The 25,836-nt window shown below is 39.5% G+C and overlaps 1 protein-coding gene across 1 annotated transcript; it reads left to right on the forward strand.

Moving 5' to 3' along the window:
- The first annotated feature begins 310 nt into the window (after positions 1-310).
- On the forward strand, positions 311-1,757 carry LOC131032567 (protein DMP3-like). The gene has a single exon (XM_057963578.2). It carries the CDS (start codon positions 409-411, stop codon positions 1,201-1,203), a length of 795 nt encoding a protein of 264 aa, XP_057819561.2. The 5' UTR covers positions 311-408; the 3' UTR covers positions 1,204-1,757.
- The last annotated feature ends 24,079 nt before the right edge of the window (positions 1,758-25,836 follow it).

A 25,836-nucleotide genomic window follows, 5' to 3' on the forward strand; every position in this document is an offset into this window, starting at 1 on the left:
TATATTACCTATAAATCATATAGAAACAAAAGAATCTTTCTTTCCTTTGAAAGAGTCCAACTTGTTACATGCCCCTTGCTTGACCATGTGCACCTATCTAGAATACCTAAACCAAAATAATAAACAATTAATAAAAAAACCCAAGGAATAATTATTTTGGTCAAATGTGCATCCAGTATGCGGGATAGACACGTGCCAGTTAATCGTTTGTCTGTGTAATCTAAGTTTCTTGGCATGAAAGTATGGTAGTAGGTTGGGCGAAGCATCTATACAGAAAGTTCTTGGATGGTTCTAAATTCCAACACGGTGCCTGGCTATTGGATTACATCTCGTACGGATCCTGAATCAGCTTACAGGGAAGATCGATCAGAATGACCCAACTGACGTATCCCTCACGTAATCACCACCATGGTTGTTGGAAACGTGCAGGCCGCCCAAGACTTTTCTCTTCTAATCACGCGCTTACTCTTACTATATAATCAAATCCCACATACAACGATTAAAACAAAAGAAACAGGAATCAGCATGTCCAATTCAATGAAGAGGAGATCCAGTTCCACGATTTCACAAGAGAAACCAGATGATCAGAAAAACCCCCTTTTGCCGCTTGACATTGATAGCAGCCCTCACCAGGATTCCAACGAGCCCGAAAATGGCATCCCAAGATCAGATTCCTCTGCACTGACACAGACATTAGCCGGTGCGGCCCATCTCGCAAATCTTCTTCCGACGGGCACAGTCCTCCTTTTACAAGTACTCTGCCCTCTGGTCTCCAATAACGGTCACTGCGACAATGTCAGGCGTTCCATGACTGCAATTCTGCTCACATGCTGCGGACTTTCGGGCTTCTTCGCCAGTTTTACAGACAGTTTTAAGGGCTCCGACGGGAGAGTATACTACGGCTTGGCCACGCCAAAAGGTCTCTACACTTTCGAGTACATGAGCCCGGGCAACGGGGCTCCCGATCCGGCTAGGTATAAATTGCGGCTGGTGGATTTCGTGCACGCTTTTCTGTCTCTGTTGGTGTTTGCCGCCATAGCTCTGTATGACAGAAACGTTGTGGGGTGCTTCTACCCGGCACCAGAAAAGGAGACCGAGGAGATTCTTGGCGTGCTGCCCATTGCCATCGGAATAGTGTGCTCCATGCTTTTCCTTGTCTTCCCCACTAGGCGCCATGGAATTGGGTATCCCGTCTCAAATTGATGTTACCGATTTCTGGCTCGAATTGTTGGAAATCGAATTATTTCAAATGGGATTCCTTTTTTTTTTTCCACTGTTTTCTTGAAAAGACTGGAAATTGTTACTGTACAGGTGATTTTTTGGGGGGTTTATCAATTATTTGGTTTTGAGCCTTAGGCGAATCTGATTCTGTCCTGTATTCATAAGTTTTCTGAGGTTTTGATATTTGAAATGCAAGGCTCAGACAACACAATCTGTGTCACAGATATTTTACTGTCGTAGCATCTTTTTTTCTGTATACGTCAAAATTATTTTACTACGTGTAGGCAGGGGAATCAGTCAACACAGAGACAGGCGCTCCATGTGACTGTGTCTTAAACGTTGGCTTGTCAATTTGGATACAGTGAGAGGATAAAACGTGTACGCAAGCACGTGAAATGCAGGACTCAAAATGTAAGGGGGAAGTTGAATAGGTCTAATAATTGTGACAGTATGACCGTACTGGGTATATTTTTAAAAGTTTATTCCATGGAACTTTCAATTATTAATATTTTACAAAGTGCCAATTGTTACTGTTATATTTTAAAAGTTTATTCCTTGGAACTTTCAATTACTACTATTTTACAAAATGACAATTGTTTTGATAGAAATATCACTGCTCATAATTAAAAAACAAAAAAAATTCAAATAAATTATGTGATGATATAGGTGCACTGAAAAGACATTTTATGTAACTTTTTTAAAATTTTGTTTTTTTATTTTTGGAGTGGATTTTTAACATGTTAATAAGTGAACTTAAAAATTAGATGCAATACAGTTAAAAGTAAGGATAAAATCATTTTTATTATTTTTTATAGATAGAGTAATTAAGCAAATATAAGGTGAATTATGATAAAGGTTTGCTAGTTTGGAAATTAATCTTATTTCTTGTGTGTCCTTATTTGAACACTTACTCTCATGGATTTATAATCATCACCCTAATGTCAACCATAAACTAAGACTAATTGTTATCATAAATGTGACCTCAACCCTAACACTTTCACCATGTCTAACCACATATGTTTAAATGCAACATTTTTTGTAATTATAAATTAAAAAACAAATATAAACTTAATATAATAAATTTAAATATAAATACAAATTTAAACAACTAGTAGAAACCATATATAGTAATTATAAATTTAAACCTATATATAAATAACAATAATTATACATAATTATTACACACACATATATACATGTACTTATAATTATTCAATTACTATTGCAATCCATTGCAGCATTATTATTCAATTGGTTTTCCACCAATTATATCTATGAATTATTTCCATGATTTTTTAAAATTTTTCAATAGTTAAGATGCTTGATTTTTAAGTTTGCAAATTATAGAAATTATTTTTCTTCAATATAATTATAGAAATCAATTACCTTAAATATTTAATTGATTATTAATTAATTGTGAAAATCTGGATAGTTATGATTAAAGGTAATAAATCTTGTACTTTTTAAGTAATTTATAAATAGCTCTTGGTTGGTTAGGTTAGCATTATGCTCACCTAATTTAATACTATTAAATTTTGATAACATAACAAGATTAAAACAATAATAGAATAATATAATGATATAATATAAAACATTATTAATATAGTCATAAAAATTATAAAACAATAAATAATGTTTAAAATAAAAATATTCTAATAATTCAAGTATTAATATTGATGATAATATAATAAATCAACAATATAATATATTAGTAATTAGAATGATAAATAATAACAATTATCTAATAATTTTAACATTAATAATATAAAATTAACATTTTTATAATACACAAAATATAAAATTAGGTTATGCTTAAGATTGAAGATCATTTCATTGAATAAATATTAATGTAAGATAATACAAAATAATAATGTTTAAAATAATAATACAATGAATATCGGTGAAAAAATAATATAATAAATATTAATACAATGTAATATAAATTAAGAAAAAATTGAATAAAGGGGTAAAAACTTTATTGAAAATTAGACACAAGAATTACAAAGAGAACTAGAGCCCCAAGGCCCCAGAAATGAATCACAAAAGATTAGCTAGCTTCATAACTATCCATGTCCTCAGCAAAATCTTCTACAAGTCCTGACAATAATCCGAGGAGAGATGCTCCCAACCTTCAACTTTCCAATCATTACCATGTTCCAAGGCCCACTTAGCCAAACAATCAACTGCTCCATTCCATTCACGAGGAATGTGGATGAAAGACACCTACTCCATCAAAGAGCTAATTTGAAGAATCTGATGAACAATCCCTGCCAGCTGCCAATGAATCCCACTCACCTTCTACTCTATCAACAAGTTAACAATAATTTGTGAATTCAATTTGCAGATAACCTTCCTTCATCCCAACTCCCAAGCACGCTCCAAGGCATAAAGAATTGCAAATCCCTCCATTAAGTTATTAGACTATCGCCCTTTATACACCGAAAAGAAGAAAACCACCTCTTCCATACGATTCCTACCAACACCACCAACCCCAACAGGGCCTGGGTTACCCCTAGAGGAGCCATCGGTGTTAATCTTGATAAACTCATCCTAAGGGGGCATCCACCTTTCCACCCTTTGAACCTTCTTCATAGCACGTCTACCTCTCATGACACAAGCTGAGGGGGGAGACAACTCCTACAAACCCAACCTCCTCACAATATCCACCTCATCTCTATCTAGAGGAAAATTCACCTCACATTTAGCTTCCACCGTCTCTCGAATCATAACAATGATTCTATTCCACACTTGCTGAACTAACAGTTTGACCTCACGAAAAATCCTCGTGTTCCTCTCAAGCCAGATCTGCCATAGTATGAAAATGGGCCCAATATACTAGACAGTCTAGAGGAAGGAGAACAAGATAGGAGGTCTGCCCAAACTGCTCCAAAACTCCACCAGAGAATCTGCGTGAACACAAGGATGCTTCCACACCCCCCACCAGTAATGCCAAATAAGCAACAAGAAGGGGCATCTGAAGAATAGGTGTGAGGAATCTTCCTCCCCATTACCACACAAAGCACAAATGGAAGGCCCCAAGAATGCCCGCTTGCAAATATTGTCCCAAGTTAGGCATCTATTCAAAGCCAAAGTCCAAGCGAAGCAGTTACACTTTGGCCAAGAAAAATTATTCCACACCTGTTTCCACCAGTGCACCTCTCTTCCCTCCAGTCTTCGATTCAACAGTTCCTGGTATCCACTAGCCATAGTAAAGACGCCCTTAGGATTCAGAAACCAAGCAAGTCCATCCCTACCCTTGAGGGAACTACAGTGTCTACTCGCCAGAATGCCATGCAACTCAGCACACTCTTCATCCATCCCAACAACCAGTCACTCATTAGGAGGCTTCCACCACTCCAACTCCAGCCGCCCACACCTATAAACATCCTTGAAGTCACTCACCCTTGACCACCCTACCTCCAAAAACCTCTAGCAAAGATTCCCAAGGTTAGGAAACTGATTAAGGATGGGGGGGTATCCATCCCAAGAGTCATTCCAAAAAAGGACCTCTTCTCCCCTCCTACATATCCAAAAGAGTCCTTCCTTAATAAGAGAAGCCCCCTTCTTGAGAGTATACCAAATCGTTGAGCCTTTTCCCTCAAGCGGGTATCTTGGAATTTCTTCCATCGGGATTCTCTGCATATATTTGTAGGCCAAAGTCCTAGCCCAGCCCCGATTATGCTCAACACACCACCTCCAGTACAATTTAGCCACTAGAGTCTCCCCAAATAAAATAAACTGCCTTAAATCAAGCCCACCCGACTGCTTCGGGCTACACACCAAGTCCCAATTGACAAGACTGTTGGGAAAAATGGTGCCTCAACCTTGCATTTATGCGAGGTTACTATTTATAGTAAGTTTTCATTTGAGCATGAAATGGTGCGAAACTCTCCCTGAAGCTTCTGGTTGGCTAGATAAGCATTCCGATAAAGTTGCATCGCAAGGTCACAGCTAGTTTTGAAGATATTAAAGTTTTCGTCTTTGAGGGGTGCAATAAAATGTTTAAACTTAATTTTGGGGACTTTAGAAGCTCCGAAATGCCCTGAAAAATGGTCGTAACCGATGAAGCTAGTTACGAGGTGATAGAGCACTTCGCGAGCTTTCCGGTGCTTCAAACGGTTCGTCAATCGGACACCCGATTCTCAAGTTATGGCCTCCGAAAGTTTGTACTCCTGAAATAGGAAAAATAATTTGTATCAGATACATAAATGAGCTGTAAAAGGGAGCGACACGTGTTGATGTGTGCTTTAACATGTCATAGGGCATTTAAAAGGGAGATAAGGTCGGCTACACCTTATTGGGTGGTTTTCGCCCATGGTTTTGTAATACCGTTTGACGGTTTCCTGTATTGTATCTCCTATTTATAAGGTGTGTGAGATAGAGGTTGTGTGTAAGAGTCTTATGGCTATTGAGTTGCCTCTGAATCTCTAATTAGTGGTACTCCTGTGAAGAGCTTGCTCTGCAAGTATGTTGTAATCTGTTTTTGATTGCTGAATAAAATATTGAGCTTGCTTTTGGAGTGTGGGGTTTTTCTCCCGAAAGGGTTTTCCCCACGTAAATCACTGTGTTGTGGTATGATTGCTATTATATCTATTTCTATTTTCTGTAACTGTTGTAATGATCTGAAAATTTTTTGCATTACCCTCCTCTCAAGGTTAGTGTAGGAAGTTGTTTCCGCTACTTAACTTCCTTACAAGTGGTATCAGAGCCGGATCACCTTTGGTTTCAATTGTGGGCAGTTAGGTTTTTTGAACTAATCCAGATTTGAGTGGGAGCTTGTGCAGAAGACACTTTTTGATCTTGTTGCAGGAATATTCAGATGGCGAGTTCGTCAGGGAGAATAGAGGTGGAGAAATTTAATGGAAGTAATTTTGAGATGTGGAAGCCGAAGATGGAAGATCTGCTAATAGATCGAGATCTTTGGGATGCTGTTGATGCAAATGTCCAAAGGCCCTCAGATCCTACTGCGGCAGCTCAGTATGATGTTATGGACCGAAAAGCCAAGGGTCTAATCAGACTGTGCCTGGCAGACTCTGTTCTAATCAATGTCCATGAAGAGAACTCTGCAAAGAAGCTATGGACTAAGCTTGGTGAGATGTATCAAGTGAAATCTTTATTAAATCAAATTTTCTTAAGAAAGAAATTGTATTCCTTGAAGATGGAAGAGGGTGGACGAATTGCAGACCACCTGGAAGCATTCAATATGTTGGTGGCTCAATTAATATCCATCGGTGTTAAGATGGACGAGGAGGAGAAATGTCAGATCTTGCTTTGTTCTTTGCCTGATTCGTGGGATTCTCTTGTTATGGCTATCGGTAGTACTTCTGTTGTTTTGAAATCTAAAGACGTGGTGGGTGCCCTACTCGGTGAAGAGATGCGAAGGAAGGTATCCATCAGTTCAAAGGAAGCCCTAACCGTTCGTGGAAGACCTAGGGAGAAAGGCAAGAAGAATGAGAAGCGCGACAAGTCCAAATCCAAAGGGAGATCGAAATCTCCTGGAAAGTCCAAAGTCATTTGCTGGAATTGCAGTAAACCGGGTCACATCCGTAAGGACTGCAAAGAAGAAAAGAAGAAGAAGAAAAAGAAAAGGTTCGATTCTGATTCTGAGTCCGACAAGGAAGATGGCGATGCATTTATTGCGGCTTTGGCGACTCATACAGGTAATGATGCCTGGCTAATTGACTCAGGTGCATCTTTTCATATGACTTCCAATAGAGATTAGTTTTCTGAATATGAAGGATTTAATGGAGGTAAGGTGTACTTGGGTGATGATTCACATCTAGACATTGTTGGTCGAGGTAAAGTTAGAATCAGGTTTTCTGATGGTAGAATAAAAAGGATTAATGGTGTGCTGCATATCCCTGGATTAAAACGAAACCTGTTATCTGTGAGCAAACTGATAGATGCGGGTGTGCAGGTAGTCTTTTCTGAAGAAGGATGTAAGATGATTAAGGGTGCTATGGTAGTTGCTAGAGGTGTCAGGTTTGGCACTTTGTATAAGCTTGAAGCATACACTGTTGAATGTAATAGCACTTCTGTAAAAAGCAAATCTGCGGATACTTCACTGGAAGATTTGAAGGTTTCACCTTCAGCAGATGGAAATGGTTTTTGGGTACCTAAGGGTGCTCTTTTGTCTGAAGAAAAGTTACCTGCAGAGAAGACTATGTTATGGCACCAGAGACTTGGCCACATTGGAGAAAAGGGTCTAAGGACCTTGAAAAATAAAAACCTTGTTGAAGGTTTGAATGACTGTAACCTTGAGTTTGATTTCTGTGAGCATTGCATTTATGGAAAACAAAACCGCGTTCAGTTTTACTCGAGTTCTCATAAAACTTGTGGTGTTTTGGATCTTATCCATTCTGATGTGTTTGGTCCAGTAGATGTCTCTTTGATTGGAAAATCCACATATTATGTTTCATTTATTGATGATTTTAGTAGAAGGACATGGGTTTATTTTCTAAAGAGTAAATCTGAAGTTTTTAGTCGTTTTAAAGAATTTAAAGCAATGGTTGAGTTGCAGACTGGAAAGAAAATAAAATGTTTGAGAACTGATAATGGCGGTGAGTTTTGCTCTAATGATTTTGATAGATTCTGTAAAGACTGTGGAATTAACAGGCAGAAGACAACTCCGTATTCTCCACAGCAGAATGGAGTTGCAGAAAGAATGAACAGGACACTGATGGAGAAGGCTAGGAGTATGTTGAGTGGTGCTGGTCTCGAACAAAAGTTTTGGGCTAAAGCTGTTGCCACTGCTTGCTACCTGATTAACACATCTCCTACATCAGCTCTTGTTGATAAAACGCCTATGGAAGCATGGTCAGGTCACAAGCCTTCATTGAGACATCTTAGAGTTTTTGGTTGCGAGGCATATGCACATGTGCCAAAGGAGAAGCGAACAAAGTTGGAGAACAAGGCTATGAAATGTATCTTCATCGGGTATAGTTATGGTGTGAAAGGATACAAGCTTTGGGACCCTGTTGCACAAAAGGTAATTCACAGTAGAAGTGTTATTTTTAGAGAAATTAAGTCTCCTTCTGTTACATTGCAGCTAGAACAGACTAAAAAAGAAGATGTGATTCAACTTCCTTCTACACCTGAAAGAGTTGAATCGAGACCCCTAGATAGGCAAGAATTTGAGGAGAGCTCGTCTAGCTCTGAATCTTCAGAAGAGGAGGAAGAACCTCCAACTCAGCTTGTTCGAAGGTCTACAAGACATAGACAACCACCTGAAAGGTATTCACCTAATGATTGGAGATGTATTTTTGCTCTGAATACTAGTGTGGATGAACCGAAATCTGTAGAAGAGGCATTAGCTATGAATGATGCAGAATCCTGGAAGATTGCTATGGAGGAAGAAATGACAGCTTTGAAAAAGAATGATACATGGGATCTTGTACCATTGCTTGAAGGACGAAAACCTGTTGGTTGTAAATGGGTGTTCAAGAAAAAGATTGGTTCAGATGGAAGCATTGAGAAGTATAAAGCAAGGTTGGTTGCAAAAGGCTACTCTCAGGTTGAGGGTGTTGATTATGGTGAGATATTTTCTCCTGTTGCAAAAATGACGTCCATTAGATTTTTGCTTTCTATTGCTACTGCTTATGATTTAGAGGTTGAGCAAATGGATGTGAAAACTGCTTTCCTTCATGGTGATTTGGAGGAAGATATTTATATGACACAGCCGAAGCACTATGTGGTGAAAGGCAAAAGTAATTTGGTCTGTAAATTGAAGAAATCTTTGTATGGTCTCAAACAAAGTCCTAGGATGTGGTACCAGAAATTTGATACATATGTGTTGAGTTTGGGATTTGAACGTTCTAAATCAGATCGCTGTATTTATTATAAATCTGATGGTGATCATTTCTTATTCATTGCATTGTATGTTGATGATATGTTATTCATTGGTAAAGGGAAAGGTATGATTTCAGAACTGAAGTCTCAGCTCGCTGCTAAATTTGAAATGAAAGATCTTGATGCAGCAAAGCACATTCTTAGGATGGAAATTAGAAGAGATAGGGTGAACAGAAAGCTATGGCTAGGCTAGAGTAAGTATGTGAATTCAGTGTTACAGAGGTTCAATATGCAGAATTGTAGACCATTGAGTGTTCCTTTTACAGTTGGAATGAAACTATCTATTTCAGATTGTCCTACATCCCCATTGGAGATGGAAGACATGAGCAGAGTGCCTTACCAGAGTGCAGTTGGAAGCTTGATGTATGCTATGGTCTGTACTAGACCAGACATTGCCCAAGCAGTGGAAGTACTTTCTAGATATATGTCTAATCCTGGTAGAGTTCATTGGGATGCAGTCAAAAGAGTCTTCAGATATTTGAAGGGTACTTCAGAGTATTCTTTGTGTTATCATGGTAATTCAGTTGGAGACATGACTTCCCTTGATATCCATGGTTATGTGGATTCAGATTGGGCAGGTGATATTGATAGCAGAAGATCCACCAGTGCTTATGTGTTTACTTTGTTTGGTGGTGCAATTAGTTGGATGAGTAAGCGACAGGCTGTGGTTGCTTTATCCACTACTGAAGCAGAGTATATGGCAGCTACTCATGCTTGTAAAGAGGCCATTTGGCTTAAGAGACTGTGTTCGGATATTGGAATAAAACAAGGTATAGTGACAGTTTACTGTGACAGTCAGAGTGCAATTAGCCTAGCTAAGAACCCGACATTTCATGCCCGGACCAAACATATTGATGTTCAGTATCATTTTGTTAGAGATATGGTCGAAGATGGTAGGGTGAAGCTGGTTAAGGTGGAAACTTTGATGAATGTTGCAGATGCTTTAACTAAGGCTGTGAGCACAGAGAACTTCAGATGGTGTTCAGAGTCTATGGGCCTTATGGCCCCTAGCAATTGATTCATTGTGTTGACATTCCCTTCCGCTCTTGCAAGGTGTTCGACAAGTGGGAGATTTGTTGGGAAAAATGGTGCCTCAACCTTGCATTTATGTGAGGTTACTATTTATAGTAAGTTTTCATTTGAGCACGAAATGGTGTGAAACTCTCCCTGAAGCTTCTGGTTGGCTAGATAAGCATTCCGATAAAGTTGCGTCGCAAGGTCACAGCTAGTTTTGAAGATATTAAAGTTTTCGTCTTTGAGGGGTGCAATAAAATGTTTAAACTTAATTTTGGGGACTTTAGAGGCTCTGAAATGCCCTAAAAAGTGGCCATAACTGGTGAATCTGGTTAGGAGGTGATAGAGCACTTCGCGAGCTTTCCGGCGATTCAAACGGTTCGTCAATCGGACACCCGGTTCTCAAGTTATGGCCTCCGAAAGTTTGTACTCCTGAAATAGGAAAAATAATTTGTATCGGATACATAAATGAGCTGTAAAAGGGAGCGACACGTGTTAAATGAGCTGTAAAAGGGAGCGACACGTGTTGATGTGTGCTTTAACATGTCATAGGGCATCTAGAAGGGAGATAAGGTCGGCTACACCTTATTGGGTGGTTTTCGCCCATGGTTTTGTAATACCGTTTGACGGTTTCCTGTATTGTATCTCCTATTTATGAGGTGTGTGAGATAGAGGTTGTGTGTAAGAGTCTTATGGCTATTGAGTTGCCTCTGAATCTCTGATTAGTGGTACTCCTACGAAGAGCTTGCTCTGCAAGTATGTTGTAATCTATTTTTGATTGCTGAATAAAATATTGAGCTGCTTTTAGAGTGTGGGGTTTTTCTCCCGAAAGGGTTTTCCCCACGTAAATCACTGTGTTGTGGTATGATTGCTATTATATCTATTTCTATTTTCTGTAATTGTTGTAATGATCTGAAAAAGTTTTGCATTACCCTCCTCTCAAGGTTAGTGTAGGAAGTTGTTCCCGCTACTTAACTTCCTTACAAAGACACCATTTGGATGAGGATAGATTGCCTACCCATAAGAATTGCCTTGCCAGAGAGTCCAATCCCTTCAAGAACCACTTAGGAGCCACTTGTAGCATACATCAATAAATCGGAAGAGCTTGAACCACCGATTGGATCAGTTGAACCCTCCCAGCAAAGGATAACCATCTGTGTGTCCAATGTTCAACCTTCGTGTGAAATTTATCCAAGATATCCTGCCATGAATCCCTAGGAGGGTTACTAGGAGAAATAGGAATACCCAGATAAGTCAAGGGCAGAGAGCCAACTTGGAATCTCAAGATAAGAGAAATCCTCCTCTGAATAGTTCCAGGAGTGTTGAAGAAGAGGATATAATATTTATCCTCATTGATCAACTGGCCCGAGGTTGCAAGATAAACATCCAAAACCTTACACACAGTAGTAGCTTCTCTGATCCGAGCAAGTCCCATCAAGGCTGTGTCATCAACAAACTGCAAATGAGACTGCGGTTGCAAGTCATTACCCCAACTCCAACCCTGAATAAAACCCAAACCCACATTATACTTGTATGTGGGAAAAGCAGGTCGATAGAACTCAATATGTGAAAAATGTTCCAAAATACTTGTCCACACACACACACATGACTTCTTGGTGCAAGCTATGGAGTAATGAAGTATTACTCAGCTTCCCAAGGTTGGTCCCATGGTTCTCTATCTTGCAATGTCCCTCAAACCAATGTTTTTGCTCTCAGATCACTGAGCAAAATGGTTTAGGGATGGCAAATGCAAGAACGAGGGATGTTTTGATAGATTTTAGTATGAGATGCATCCTAAGCTATGCATGATTGTATAAATGCAATAAACTAGATGATAAGATGACAAGGTTAGTATAAATACTATCCTAACATGATATATTTAGTCTATGATTGAGCTAAAATGATAAAGAAATTATTCTAAACATGCATATTTAGTCTAGTTCCTGATTAAAGAGAGGCTAAATGATGAGCATAAAAATGATATATGAAAGCTTGAATGTATTTGAGCATAAGTGTGATACTACAAATTTGGAGGATATTCAAAATGGAGGAATGAGAGCTCTATTTATAGCAAAAACAGGGCAATGGATGGTCAGGATTGAAAGAGTTGATCAAGGGTTGAGTTTGAAAGTTGGGGATCCATGTTTGCAATTTGCACCGATAAAATGGTGACAAGTGTCAACATAGGGTTGGGTTGAGAGAAGGGGATGGAGGCATTAAATGCCTGAGAAGACCTTATGGTTATCTAGAGGGTAAGGGTCAAGTCTAAGTTAAGATTACCCATTGGATTAAGAGTTAATCCCAAGATAAACCCTTGTGCAAATGATTAAGAGATAATCATGGTCAAATCATTAAAAACCTGATGAGACCCTTGGGTTGGATGTAGGTTGAGTTAAAAAAAATTCTTTAACCATGTAAGAGGGTTTGAGTGAACCATTAATGGTTATGAAGACTTCGGGGAATTAAGTGGTTGAAGGCTTGAAGCCTTTAATGGTTATCAAAGACTTTGAGAAATTAAGTGGTTGAAGGCTTGAAGCCTTTAATGGTTATCAAAGACTTTGAGAAATTAAGTGGTTGAAGGCTTGAAGCCTTTAATGGTTATCAAAGACTTTGAGGATTTGAGAAGTGACCTCCCCTTGCTTAGGGATGTGACAAAGTTTAGAAGATGGGTTAGGCTAATTAGAAGCGATTAGAAGAGTCTAGAAGGGATTAGAAAGGGGTTTAGGAAGGCAAGTGGGAGATGTAGGATTTTGCAAGTGGATGGAGGGATAATAGGATTTAATTGAATTAAATGATTTAATTCAATTTGGTTGCAATTAAATAAATTAGATTTATTTAATTTGGGATAACTATTTAATTAAATTTGAATTTAATTAAAAGTGGATAGGGGGAATTTAATTGAATAAAATAATTTATTCATTAAATGGGTATAGTGAATTTAATTTAAATAAATTGAATAATTTACTTAATTAAATAGAGGAATGTGAGTAATTTAATTAAATTGGATTTAATTAAATAGAGAAATGAACATAAAATATTCATTTAGGAATATGGTCATTTTTATACGTCTACATTTTGCCCCTCTTTGAAGTGACATGTGTGCACATGTTATTTCAAAGAAAATGATGCTTTATCATGATTTATGATTAAATGAAATTTTTGTGTCGCTCTTTTGATTTGCAAGTCATGCCCCAGATTTGATTTGATGCGTGATGCCCCAGATTCGATATTTTGATGGTGATGCCCCCTCGGGAGATGAATCAATATTTTGAAAATTTTTGATTTGATTTGATGAGTTGCGTGTGATGTGTAGGATTTCGTCTATGTGAAAGGTGGGTAAATTGATTCATCTCTCGATAAGTTACAAGTTTTAGGGTATAAGGGAGATCGCGACCATATTACAGGTCCGTTTGGCTAACCCTAATTTCATTTTCCTCCTATAAAAGGGGAAAATAGCTTTGATTTGATTCATTTGTGCTTTGTCGACTTTGGAGAAAGAGAATTTGGTCTGAAGAGAAAATGCCTATTTCGTATTTCAGACACTGTTTCGAGCGCGTTCGGAGGTACCGGAGACCTGCAATGTATGGACCACCAGTAAGTCAACATTTTTGACCCTCTTTTGATTTTTGATTTGGTCGTTTTTAGTCATTTTTTTATTTTTGAAACTCGGTTTTAGCGTTTTAGCACGTCAAAGTCGTAGATTAGCGCATACGAACTTTTAAGTAGCGCATCAAGTCTATTTTAGGGGTGCGTCCAAAATAAAATAGGGTAGCGCATAGGAAATATAGGTTAGCGCATAGACGCAGAATAGCGCATGGTGATAGTCGGGTAGCGCGTTAGGTCAGCAGGTTAGCGCATAGGGTAGACCTAGCGCATAGGGGTCACAAGGGTTCCCATGGGTGAGGGGGTTTAGCACGTAGGGCTAGCCTAGTGCATAAGGTCAAATAGGTAGCGCCTGGGAGGGATAGATTAGCGCGTGGGTAGGTTTTAGCGCATAGGGTGGTTTAGGTGGTGCATGGGGGGAAAGATTTAGAGCGTAGAGTCAGTCTAGCGCATATAGGAAACAGATTAGCACGTAAGAAAGATAGCCTAATGCGTAGGTGAGTTTTAGCGCATCTGGAAAAAATTTTCAAAATGATGTGGTTTGTAAATTTGTTGTGTCATGCTGTCATGATTTTATGGATTTGTCCAATATGAGTGTTAATATAACTTGTTTTGATTTGCGATATTTCTAGTTATGTATTGATATCAATGTGGTGTTTTGATCAAAATATGATTTATTTACGTACCCTGTTTCAAGTTCAATGTGTGAAGCCTGATTTGTGTTACAAGCTAGTATGGGTTGAAAACTTGAGTTGTGTTACAAGCTGATATGGGTGGGAAAATTGAGTTGTTTTACAAGTTTATGTGATTGTGGAGACTTGAGTTGTGTTACAAGTTTTGATATGGTTTTTGATAACTTGAGTTGTGTTACAAGTTGATATGAAATGATAGGATTGTGAACTTGATGTAGATGAGCAAATTGTTTCATGTTGTTGATGTGAGTTTGATTTTGATATCTTTGTTTTGATGTGGAAACTGATATTGGATTTGTTGTTCTTGTTGACAGAAGCGATTGGGTGTGGTTCAGTCAAGGGAGAGATTTCCGAGACCGTGGACATTGATACCGCGGTTGTCTCAGGTGGATCTCGACATCATTGAGAGATGTGGGTTGACCTCCCTTTTAGATATGCCTCGGTTCACTGTGAACCGAGGGCTACTAACAGCATTGGCAGAGAGGTGGCATAGCAACACAAACACCTTTCATTTTGCTACTGGAGAGATGACAGTCACACCAAAGGACTGTTATAGGATTCTGCGGATTCCTGTAGTAGGTGCACTACTACCGTATGAGTAGTCGGAGGAGGGTGGGACAGAAGCACTGCGCCGTATCTTCCATGACGAGATAGTCTATGGCTATGAGATCCCGTGGCAGGAGTTCCTAGACCTGGATTACGCACCCCTGCCATCTGTACTAGCAGGGTTTATTAGTGGATTCCTTTGTCTTGATCGCAGGTCAAAGGGATTCTCGGTGGGATGGGGGCTGGTTTTGGAGGAGATGGTCACACAGGGCCGACGATTTTCATGGGGATCAGCTATGCTGGCCCATCTGTACAGGGGCTTGCATGAGGTGGTATACCTCGGTTACGATAGTTTGTCAACTGGCATGACACTATTACAAGTATGGTGTTGGGAGCACATTCCAGCGGCGAGGCCACTAGCAGACAGGGACAGGCCCGTGGGATGCGCATATGCGTATGGATACAGGGGTCTAGTTGTCCAGCGCAAGCTGGGAAAACTAGAGCATTGGAGGAGAGTGCTCGATAATATAGATACGGTCACCTGGCGACCGTATACAGGATGCGAGGTGTGGGCGGAGGACGAGCTGGAGATGCCCTTTGTTTTTATGTCTAGATACCTGATCGGGAGGACCCCATTTGTGATAGAGAGGTTTGTGGTGACCTAAGTTTTGAGGCAGTTTGGGCGCCAGTAGGGTATTCCACAGGGAGCGTGCCTATATGTACGATGACGACAGGATGTAGCGGATTGGGGATCGACCATTGATAGCATAGTGGCGGTGGAGGAGTTTGTCAGTTTGGTGGGGTAGATATGGGATTATGCCCCGGAGATATGGGATTATGCCCCGGAGATTCAGGATGCGGGCATGACTAATGAGTTTGCCAGATTGTTTGCTACGCGAGCGGTGGCCAGGATATTGGATCTTGAGGAGATGAGGCCAGCTTTTGATTCTGATGAGGAGGAGGGAGAGGGAGATGATGATGATGATGGAGAGGATGGAGGAGATGGATGAGGGAGAGGAGCCAGAGGGAGGTGGGGAGGTAGAGCTAGGAGAGGAGATAGGGGTGTGGAGAGAGCGGTGAGACAGGGGATGATAGAAAGGGGGAGAGGTGGATTGGCGATTGGAGCCGGTGGAGAGGGGAGAGTGGGGGAGGTGCTAGCTACAGTAGGGGGTACTGATGAGGTGAGGCGACCAGCGCAGAGGAGGAGGACAAATGTGCTCCCACCTCCAGCACTGAGGACAGGTTGAGTAGGAGGAGTTGCCCCTGCACAGGTACCACTACGGGTTCGAGTCCCTACACATATTGAGGATGCGCAGATCTGGACCCTACAGGTGACTATACAGCAGCTGCAGGCACAAATTTTGACATATCAGCGGCAGATTTCTCAGTTGACCGCTGAGCGGGACACCGAGATAGAGGGGAGGGGGCGAGCGGAGGAGCTGGTATCCAACATGCAGAGAGCAGCGGTGGGTGGTCCGATGAGAGACACCCTGAGAGAGCTAGCATTGAGAGCTCAGGAGGCAGAGTACTATCGGCGACACTATGAGGCTGCGGTACCCAGGGACCGGCGAGTACAGAGCTTTACACATTCAAGATCCAGTCGATCTTGAGATACTAGGTCGCGGTCTGAGAGCCGAGGTGTTATAAGGCCACTGAGACAGGACCCTCCTGGGGATCCAGGGGCGGGCGCATCTGGAGCTAGACCATCTCCGTCAGGGGATAGTCATACTTGAGAGATGTGGTCTCTGTTGTATTTTTTATCATTGTTATTCTTTGTACTGGACATAGTGTTGATACATTTTGTACCTTTTGATCATTTTTGAGATATATATATATATATATATATATATACGGCACCATTTTCTTTGATCATGTGGTGTGTTTATATGGATGCATGTTATGTGGGTTATTTCGTCATGATGATACAATGCTTAAATATATGATATAATGTATGATGCAGGATGTATGTTTTTATATGCTGTGAGATGTATCTTGAAAATGAGATGTATGTTTTGATATGCAACTAAATGTAAAAGGATATGCAAACATGTTAAATGATATGCAATGAATTGTAAAATGATATGCAACTATGTTTTTGGTAGCATCCTCATTCTGTATTTGCCATCTGATATAGCCATTTGTTTATTTTCTTTGTAGATATCATCATTGAGCATCGATTGTTTTTAGGAAATGTTGAAAATTTATACAAGCATAATGGTATAATTGAACCATAATGACCTAAGAAAAATTTACATGATGTTTGATTTTGCAAGATAGCACAAGCGTCAAGGTATAATTGAACCAGGACGACCTGAGTGCGTATTGCGTAAACAGACAAGATTGAATCATGTGTATGCGTGAAGTAGAATCAGGCCTTCAGTGATATTCGATGTATCACATCTCGAGGCAAGTATTCACATAGTACAAGTGATCGCCTCCCAGACAGGAGACTAAGAAAATATTGGAAGTTCCTTATGATCTCTAGCTTTGAAGCATTTAGTGAGACAAGGAATAGAATCCAATAATTCATAAAGTTCAAAATGCAAAACTAGTTAAGATTTTTATGCGATAATGCAACATTCAGTACTTCAGAAAATCATCCATCCTTGGTATTTTTGTAAATTGTTCTGTTTTGCGATGAAGCGTAGTTTTTGGTTTGTTGGATGTCATGCTTTTGAGTTTTGCAAATAGCCTTGATGTCTTGAATGTTTGCAATATTGAGACGATTTGAATGTCCCTAGCTGAGTGTGCCTCTTGATGTGAATATGTACAATGATTTCCAAGCCATAGTGGATTGTGGTAAGAGTATATATATGGATATACCAGGATAGTGACTACACTAAGTATGTCCTGAATGGATATTTGCTAAGTGTCGGGCGATGGCTGATAGTGTTTGTATGGATAAAATGGTATGGAGATAGATAGAGGAGCCATTCTTTCACAAGAGCGCCTGTTTACCAGGTTTTCAACATTTGTTTTTATTATACTTTATGTTTTTGCCTTTTCTGGATTTTTTTTTTTTTTTTTATTTTTTTTAATTTTTATTTTGGCTTTTTCCGTGCACTAGACTACTAAGTGTAGTATTTCTTTAGATGGATGCTGTTAGTTGGTTCGTCGAGCACATCTCCTTCTGAATTTGTTAGCTGATAGGCACCTGATCCATAGACTGATATGATGACATAGGGACCTAACCAATTAGGTTCAAATTTCCCTTTCTTTTCCCGATCTTGCTGATTTCTTGGATTTTATTTGAGGACTAGGTCACCAACTTTGAAGTTACGGGGAATGACCTTGTGATTGTAGCTCCTGCACATGCGTTGCTAATATGCTTTGAGATGAGTATAAGCATGCTGACGTCTTTCATCTAATAGTTCAAGTTCTTGCAGGCGGTTAACTTGATACTCTTCATCTGGGATTAAACCTTTCAAAGATACTCTGAGAGATGGGATTTCTACCTCCAGGGGTAAAATGGCTTCTGATCCATATACCAAGGAGTATGGTGTTGCTCCTGTAGGTGTGTGGATGCTGGTTCTATATGCCCAAAGTGCTGGATAGAGTTGTACATGCCAATCTTTGCCTGCATCATTCACCGTTTTCTTGAGGATTTTCAGTATTGTCTTGTTAGACGCTTCCGCTTGACCATTTCCTTGTGGGTAGTATGGTGTAGAGAACCTATGTTGGATTTTGAATTTTTCACATAGTTCTTGGACATCTTTATTTTTGAAAGGCCGTCCATTATCTATGATGATTGAACTTGGAATACCATATCTGCAGATCAGATAATTGAGGATAAAAGAGGCAATTTGTTTCCCTGTCACTGTGGTCATGGGAACTGCTTCTATCCATTTGGTAAAGTATTCTGTTGCTGTTATAATGAACTTGTGTCCATTTGAAGATGAAGGATGAATTTTGCCCACTAAGTCCAGTCCCCACTGACAAAAGGGCCAGGATGTTGTAAATGGCTGCAGTTCCTGTGCTGGTGCATGTATCAGATTACCATGGATCTGGCATTTAGGACATTTCTTAGTGAAGTGATATGAGTCTTTCTCCATTGTAGGCCAATAGTATCCCATCCTTAGAAGCTTTTTAGCAAGAGTAGTACCACTTGAATGTGTGCCACAAATACCTTTGTGAAGCTCGTGTAAAGCAGAATCAGAATCATTACGATCAAGGCAACGAAGAAGAGTACCATCGAGACCTCGACGATACAAAGTATCAACGGTAAGGGTGTAACGGGCAGCTTGTCGGATAAAGTTACGTTTTTGGTTACGTGATTGGTCAATTGGTAAGATATTATGCTTGAGGTAGTCGTATATCGGTCCATATAATGGGGAATCTGAACCAGTCAAGGCATAGATAACCTGGGATTCAGAGTGGTTATAGGCTGGGGAGAACAGTTGCTCTACCAGGAACTTGTAACGACTTTGTTGCTCTAGAATTTGTAGTAATGAAGCGATAGTAGCCATTGCATCGGCTGTTTTGTTGTTCAATCTCGGTATTTGCTCGAAGGTGATGTGCACAAAATACTATTTGAAGTCATCCACCATTCGCTTGTAGGGTAGTAGCTTGTCATCCTTTGTTTGATAGTTGTTATTGATTTGATGGATGACTAGTTGTGAGTCTCCATAGACTTTTAACTCTGTGATTTTCCATTCTACGGCCATTTTGATACCTATAACCAGTGCCTCATATTCAGCCACATTATTTGTGCATGGAAACATAAGCCTATATGATCTTGGTATAGTGTGTCCTTCAGGAGTGATGAACAGAATGCCAGCACCTGAACCATGTTGTGTGTAGGATCCGTCAAAGTATAGGGTCCATTGTTTAGTAGAAAGAGCAAGAACATCCCTGTCCAGAAATTCAATCTCCATGGTTTGTTTTCCTGGTAGCGGTGCTTCAGCCAGCTGATCTGCAATTGCTTGTCCTTGGATTGCTCGTCTTTCTATGTACTGAATGTCAAATTCATTGAGAATCATGACCCATTTAGCCAATCGGCCTGTAAGAGATGCCTTGCTGAGTAGATATTTGAGAGAATCAATTTTTGTGACTAGCTTAATGGTGTGTGCTAGCATATAATGTCAGAAATTTTGAGATGCGAAGACCACTGTTAGGCAAGCCTTTTCGATGAATGTATAGTTGAGTTCATAGCCATTCAATGTCCTATTGATATAATATATGGCATGTTCCTTCCCTTGTTGATCTTCCTGTGCCAATAGTGCCCCCAGTGATATATCTGTTGTTGAGATATATAGGATAAGAGGCTTTCCTGCGATTGGTGGTACTAGAACTGGTGGATTCATCAGGTACTGTTTGATTTGATAAAAAGATTCTGCACACTTGGTCTCCCATTTGAATGGTACATTTTTGTGTAGTAAATGGTTAAATGGTAGACTTTTATCTGCTAGCTGAGCGATGAATCGCCTGATTGATTGAAGTCATCCTTGTAGAGATCTGTTGACTGATATTCTTTGGTGGTGGCATGTCCATAATGGCTTGTACCTTTGCTGGATCTACTTCAATACCTTTAGCTGAGACAATGTAGCCTAGTAACTTGCCTGATGTAACCCCGAAGACACACTTCTTAGGGTTGAGCCTGACTTGAAATTTCTCCAATCGATCAAAGATCTTTGTTAGGATGCTGAGATGTTCCGCTCTGGTGAAGGATTTAGCGAGTAAATCATCCACATAGTCTTCCATAAATGTATGCATCATGTCATGGAATATTGTGGTCATTGCTCTTTGATAAGTGGCCCCTGCATTCTTTAAGCCAAAAGGCATAACATTCCAATAGTACATTCCCCAAGGATAGGTGAAAGTAGTTTTATCTTGATCTTCTAGGGCTATTTTGATTTGATTATAGCCTGAGAAACCGTCCATTAGTGAGAGCATTGCATGGCCTACTGTGAGATCTACAATTATGTCGATACTGGGTAGAGGAAAGTCATCCTTTGGACAAGCTTTGTTGACGTCTCTGAAGTCAGTGCATATTCTGATACTACCATCTGGTTTTGATACTGGAACGATGTTGGAAATCCATTCTGCATAGTCAATGGGTCGGATGAATCCGGCATCTAATAGTTTCTTCAGTTCAATTTTGACCATGAGTGCCACCTGTGGATTCATCTTTCGTAGCTTTTGCTTGACTGGTTTAACTCCTGAAGAGATGGATAAGTGATGCATGATTAAGTGTGGATCCACTCCAGGCATATCGGCATATGACCAAGCAAAGTTAATTTGTTGTTCTTTAAAGAAAATGATGAATGCTGATCTTTCTTCCTTTGTCAGAGATTCTGCAAGGTGTAGGTTTCTGACTGCTTCCGTGGTACCAATGTTGATTGATTGAGTGGGTTCAATCAATATGGGTGATCGCTCATGAAAGTGCTCAGGAAGAGTGTCAAGTCTCCCATTATTAGGTGCCTTAAAAAGGTTTTCACCCTCAGATGCGTCCTTTATTTTTACTTTTTTGTGATCCAGAGCTGCCATTGACTGGTTTTTAGCATCAGATCCTTTATTTTGTTCATTTTTGCGACTGAGAGACTTGGCACGCCCTAGTTTGTAGACATCATTATTTTGTTCATTGGTAGAGTCTATTTCCAGATTTACGGTACATAGGTAATGGATGATAGATTCATCATCTGGGAAAATTGGTATATCATGGATTTCAGGTTCATCCCAATCGATAAGGTCAGGAAAGACAAGCGGTAAGGAATCATTAGGTGGATCAAGTTTGGCTACTGTGAGTGTTAGGATAGAGTTTTCATCGTGATTGGTCTTGGTTTTAAAGAAGTCCAGGATTTTGTCGAGGTCTTCAATGGTATTATCTTCTACATAGACTTGTTCATAATGTTTCTGTTCACTTTCCGTGGCGTCATAGATATTCTGTGGTCCAAATTCAAGAGGTCTATCTATTGCGCTATGTTTGTCTTGAGAAAGAGATATAGAATCAGTATCATTAGGGATATCTGTAGTAGCATTGGAGCAGGTACCCCATTCATATTCATTGGAATCAGTCTCCGAGGCATCATCCCAGATTCTATCAGTGCTGTAAACTGGTATGTTGTATGGTGAAAACAAATTTTTGATGATAGATACCATTTTGATAGTTTTTGTTGATTCTGTGTCAGATCCGTCTTCTATTTTCTGTATTTGTTCATAGACTATGCTTCTTCGGGGAGAAACAAAAGTATCCGGAGATGATATTATTTGTTCTTGAGATATTGGTGTGTGAATATGAGCTACTGCTGCAGATATGGCCCTTTTGTGTTTTAGAAGCTTTTCCTGATGTAACTTCTGATCTTGATGTTCCCGTACCTTGCGGATTGTTTCTACTGATTTAAAGAGTGCGTCTTGCCAGGATTCTTCTTTGTACTTCGTCTTTACTTTCCATTGAGGTTTGGTAGTTAGGTGTGGTGTCCTTTTTAATAGGAAGGTGAGCTCACAACCCAATCCTGCTTTGTTTCTATTGGGTTGTGAAGGAAGGTTTATAGGTTCAGTGACTCCTTCCTTACGTTTCCCAATAGGTCCTTTACTATCATATCCCATTTGCTGCATGATTAAGTATCCTTTTCCATATAGGTGTGTAGGTAGAACAATATCTAGAGCGGCTACTCTATTATCTTCTTTCTCATCTTTGTATAACCAGCTAAGAATATCCTTGTCTTCTGATTCATGTGCCAGAGTGCCCAATTGGATGAAGGTACCATCAAATTTGGTGATGGGCTGAGTGACCAGATGTGTTGATGTAGTAGGAAATCCATGAGATCTAGGTGATGTTGGTAATTTGGCCAAACATAAAGGCTCCAAAGAGTATTCTCCCATACCTTGGTCTTTGATTTGCATTTTCTGTTTGAAGTCTCCCCATAAGGAATTGGATTTCGCTGTTTGTTGATCTGATGTTGAAGATCGTTGCTTTTCTCTATTATGAGGAACCAAACTGTCTTGGGCTGCCCCCATTGCATTGCAATGTTGAAATGGATTGTGATCAGCAGATATGGATACTTCTTGTCCGTTATAAGGAAATTTTACACACTGGTGATATGTGGAAGGTACTGCTTGCATTTCATGTATCCAGGGTCGCCCTAATAAAATATTGTAAGTAAGGTCTATGTCCAAGACTTGACATATAGTATATTTTTGCACTGGTCCTACTTGAATGGGTAATATCACAGTTCCTTTAGAGGATCTTTCCTCATCATCATATGCCTTTATGGTAATCTTTTTAAAGGGATCAATAGATTCTTCTGAGAAGCCTAATGTATAGATAAGCTTTAAAGTACATATATTAAGTCTGGATCCTCCATCTATTAAGACTCTTTTTACTCGGTGTTTGCAAACAATGACTTCGATGTGGAGAGGAGTATTATGCGGATGGCGTAAGGAAGCATCGTCATGCTCTGAGAAGGTGAGGTTATGAGGTCCAGTCATATGGGTGACCATGGCTTGAAATCTGTCTGTATCCAAATTTTGAGGTACATTGGTTTCCAATAGTGCTTGTTCTAATATGTCTTTGTGCTTTGGTGATAGTTTTAGCAATTCTAGTATAGATATCTGTGCTAGAGTTTTACGGAGCTGGCTAACCAAGTCATATTGGATTTTTGGTGTGATAGTTGTAGGTGAAGTATGTCCTTTCAAAACATATTTCTGAGTTCGGGTTGTTACATTGACAGATTCATGATCTTGCTTATCTCTGATGGTGATGACATTTACTTGATGTTCTTCAGCTGATATGTGATTTATGGTGTTGTTGTAGATATGGTTGATACGAGCTCCATGTGTATCGTTTGAGGTTGAAGCTCCATCTTTGTTGTAATTTGGAAGAGGATTTTTAAAGGCTCCATGATCACTATTTGTTTTGAGACCATCTATTGTTAAGTCACCTTGATCAATCATAACTGGCACCACGTGTTTTAACCTCATCCAATCGTTCGTCTGATGACCCTTGTTACGATGATAATCATAATAGTGTGAATCATTCCACCAAGGCGGTTTGATTTGGGGTTCATAGTTTCTGATTGGAGGCAAAGAAAGAATCTTGTGTGCCAAAAGTTCTCTGAATGCTGATTCTAGTGATTGCCCCAGTGGTGTGAAGATATGCTTTTGTAAATTGTTTGTGTTGTTGCGTGAATTGTTGTTAAGTCCTAGATTTATGTTTTTTCTTTAAGTATCATTGGTGTTGTTTGTGTTAAGTTGTCCTTGATCGGTGTTTGGTGCATATGTGTGAGTATTTGGATTAGCAGTTTTAGGATTTTTCGTGTGTTGAGGATTTTCGGATAATGCGAGCATTGGTTGCTTAGATTTGGGATCATATGATTCATTGTTGCCTTCATTTTTGTTTCGAGTCCAAAATCAAGATTTTTCAAGGTTGGTGTGGTTCTGGTTATTGTAATTTGATGAGTTTGTTCCTTCCTTGTAGAATTTGAGTGTTCCCTTTTTGACACATGCTTCTTCTACTTGAATGCCATTCTCAATTAATTTAGCAAAAGATGGTATGCATTGAAGTTTTAGTCTCTAACTCATTTCACTATTCAAGTTATCGATGAAGATTTCCATTTTCTCCTTCTCGGGAATATCTCGAGGATATCTGGATACCATACATCGCCAATGTTGAAGGAATATCATGAATGTTTCATTGTTCTTTTGTTTGGTGTTGCAAACATCTAGCATGGTTATGGCATGTTGGATGTTGTAGGAATATTGGGTTATGAATTTGTTAACCAATTCATCAAATGATCTGACAAGTGGTGCAATTTTGGATAGCCATTCCATGGTTTGCCCTCCCAAGCTTCTAGGGAATAACCTCATCAAATAGGTGTCATCATGAGCAAATTCAAGGCTCATTGTGCAAAATTTTTGAACATGATCTCGGGGATCACTTTTCCCATCATATTTATCAAATTTGGGAACGTCTGAGTTTGGAGGAAAAGGCACCATGTTCAATCTTCTGTCAAATGGATAAGGACAGATTTCGTTTAAAGAGTACCGCACTGTTGTCCCTTGTTGCATATCCTGTATTTGCCTTTGCAACATTTGCATTTGTTGAGAAAGGGCAGCCAAAGGTATGTTGTCTTTTCGAGGGAAAAGTTCTTCCCTTGTATTTGTTCTTAGCTGAAAAGGTGTGGTAAATGGTATATTTTGCTCTAGTGTTTCTAGTTCAGGTGTATGCATTTCTGGTATGTGTTGTTCTAGAATGTGTTGCTCAGGTATATGTTGTTCAAAGTTATGGGTTTCTTCTTCTCTTTGTTGTTCTTGATATGCATATTGTCAAGATCCAGTTTTAAAGATGTTTGAGTCTAAATCTTCGAGAAGCTTAATGCCTTTACTTGTAAGCATGAGCAGATATTTTTCTTTGTCATTTTCCATGAGCCTTTCTAAAAGCTTTTGAAATGAGGGGTTTTTCTGACATTCCTGAAGAAGTGTTTCAGTAATTTCAGGTTCTTCTAAGGGTGGAACTTCAAAAGGATTTGACAATCTTTGATTCATACTAGACTCAGCATGTGTCTCGCTTTATTTGTTTCTTTGAGAGTGAGTAACAGGCATTTTAGTAGAAAATCTCAGTGATGAAAGGGACAAAAGCCTCGTTGATATGTTGCTCGGGGGTGGGTGGTTCTGGTCGAGATATGTTATAAGTGATACACTTGTCAGGCAAGAATGCTGGATTGATTTTTCTGCCGCGGTTTATGGTTTGATTAAAAGCAGACTTTTGACAATAGACTCTTGTCTTCAAGGGTTCCTTGTCAAATTCGTTGGATTTGTTTTGGATATAACGTTTGACGTGATGAAGGAATACCCGATGAGATTTGAAGAGTTGACGATTGATGTATAAGAACTTGTTTCTCTTGATGAATTTGGAAAAACTAAGTTGTTGTTTCTTCAACGTGATGTTACGATAAAGGTTCTTTCTTCTCAGAAT

The sequence above is a fragment of the Cryptomeria japonica genome, chromosome 1 (genome assembly GCF_030272615.1).
Source record: "Cryptomeria japonica chromosome 1, Sugi_1.0, whole genome shotgun sequence".
NCBI classification, from domain to species: Eukaryota; Viridiplantae; Streptophyta; class Pinopsida; order Cupressales; family Cupressaceae; genus Cryptomeria; species Cryptomeria japonica.

Coding starts and splice junctions, on each gene's coding strand:
- LOC131032567 (XM_057963578.2), top strand. CDS start 409: ATGGTTGTTGGAAACGTGCAGGCCGCCCAAGACTTTTCTCTTCTAATC.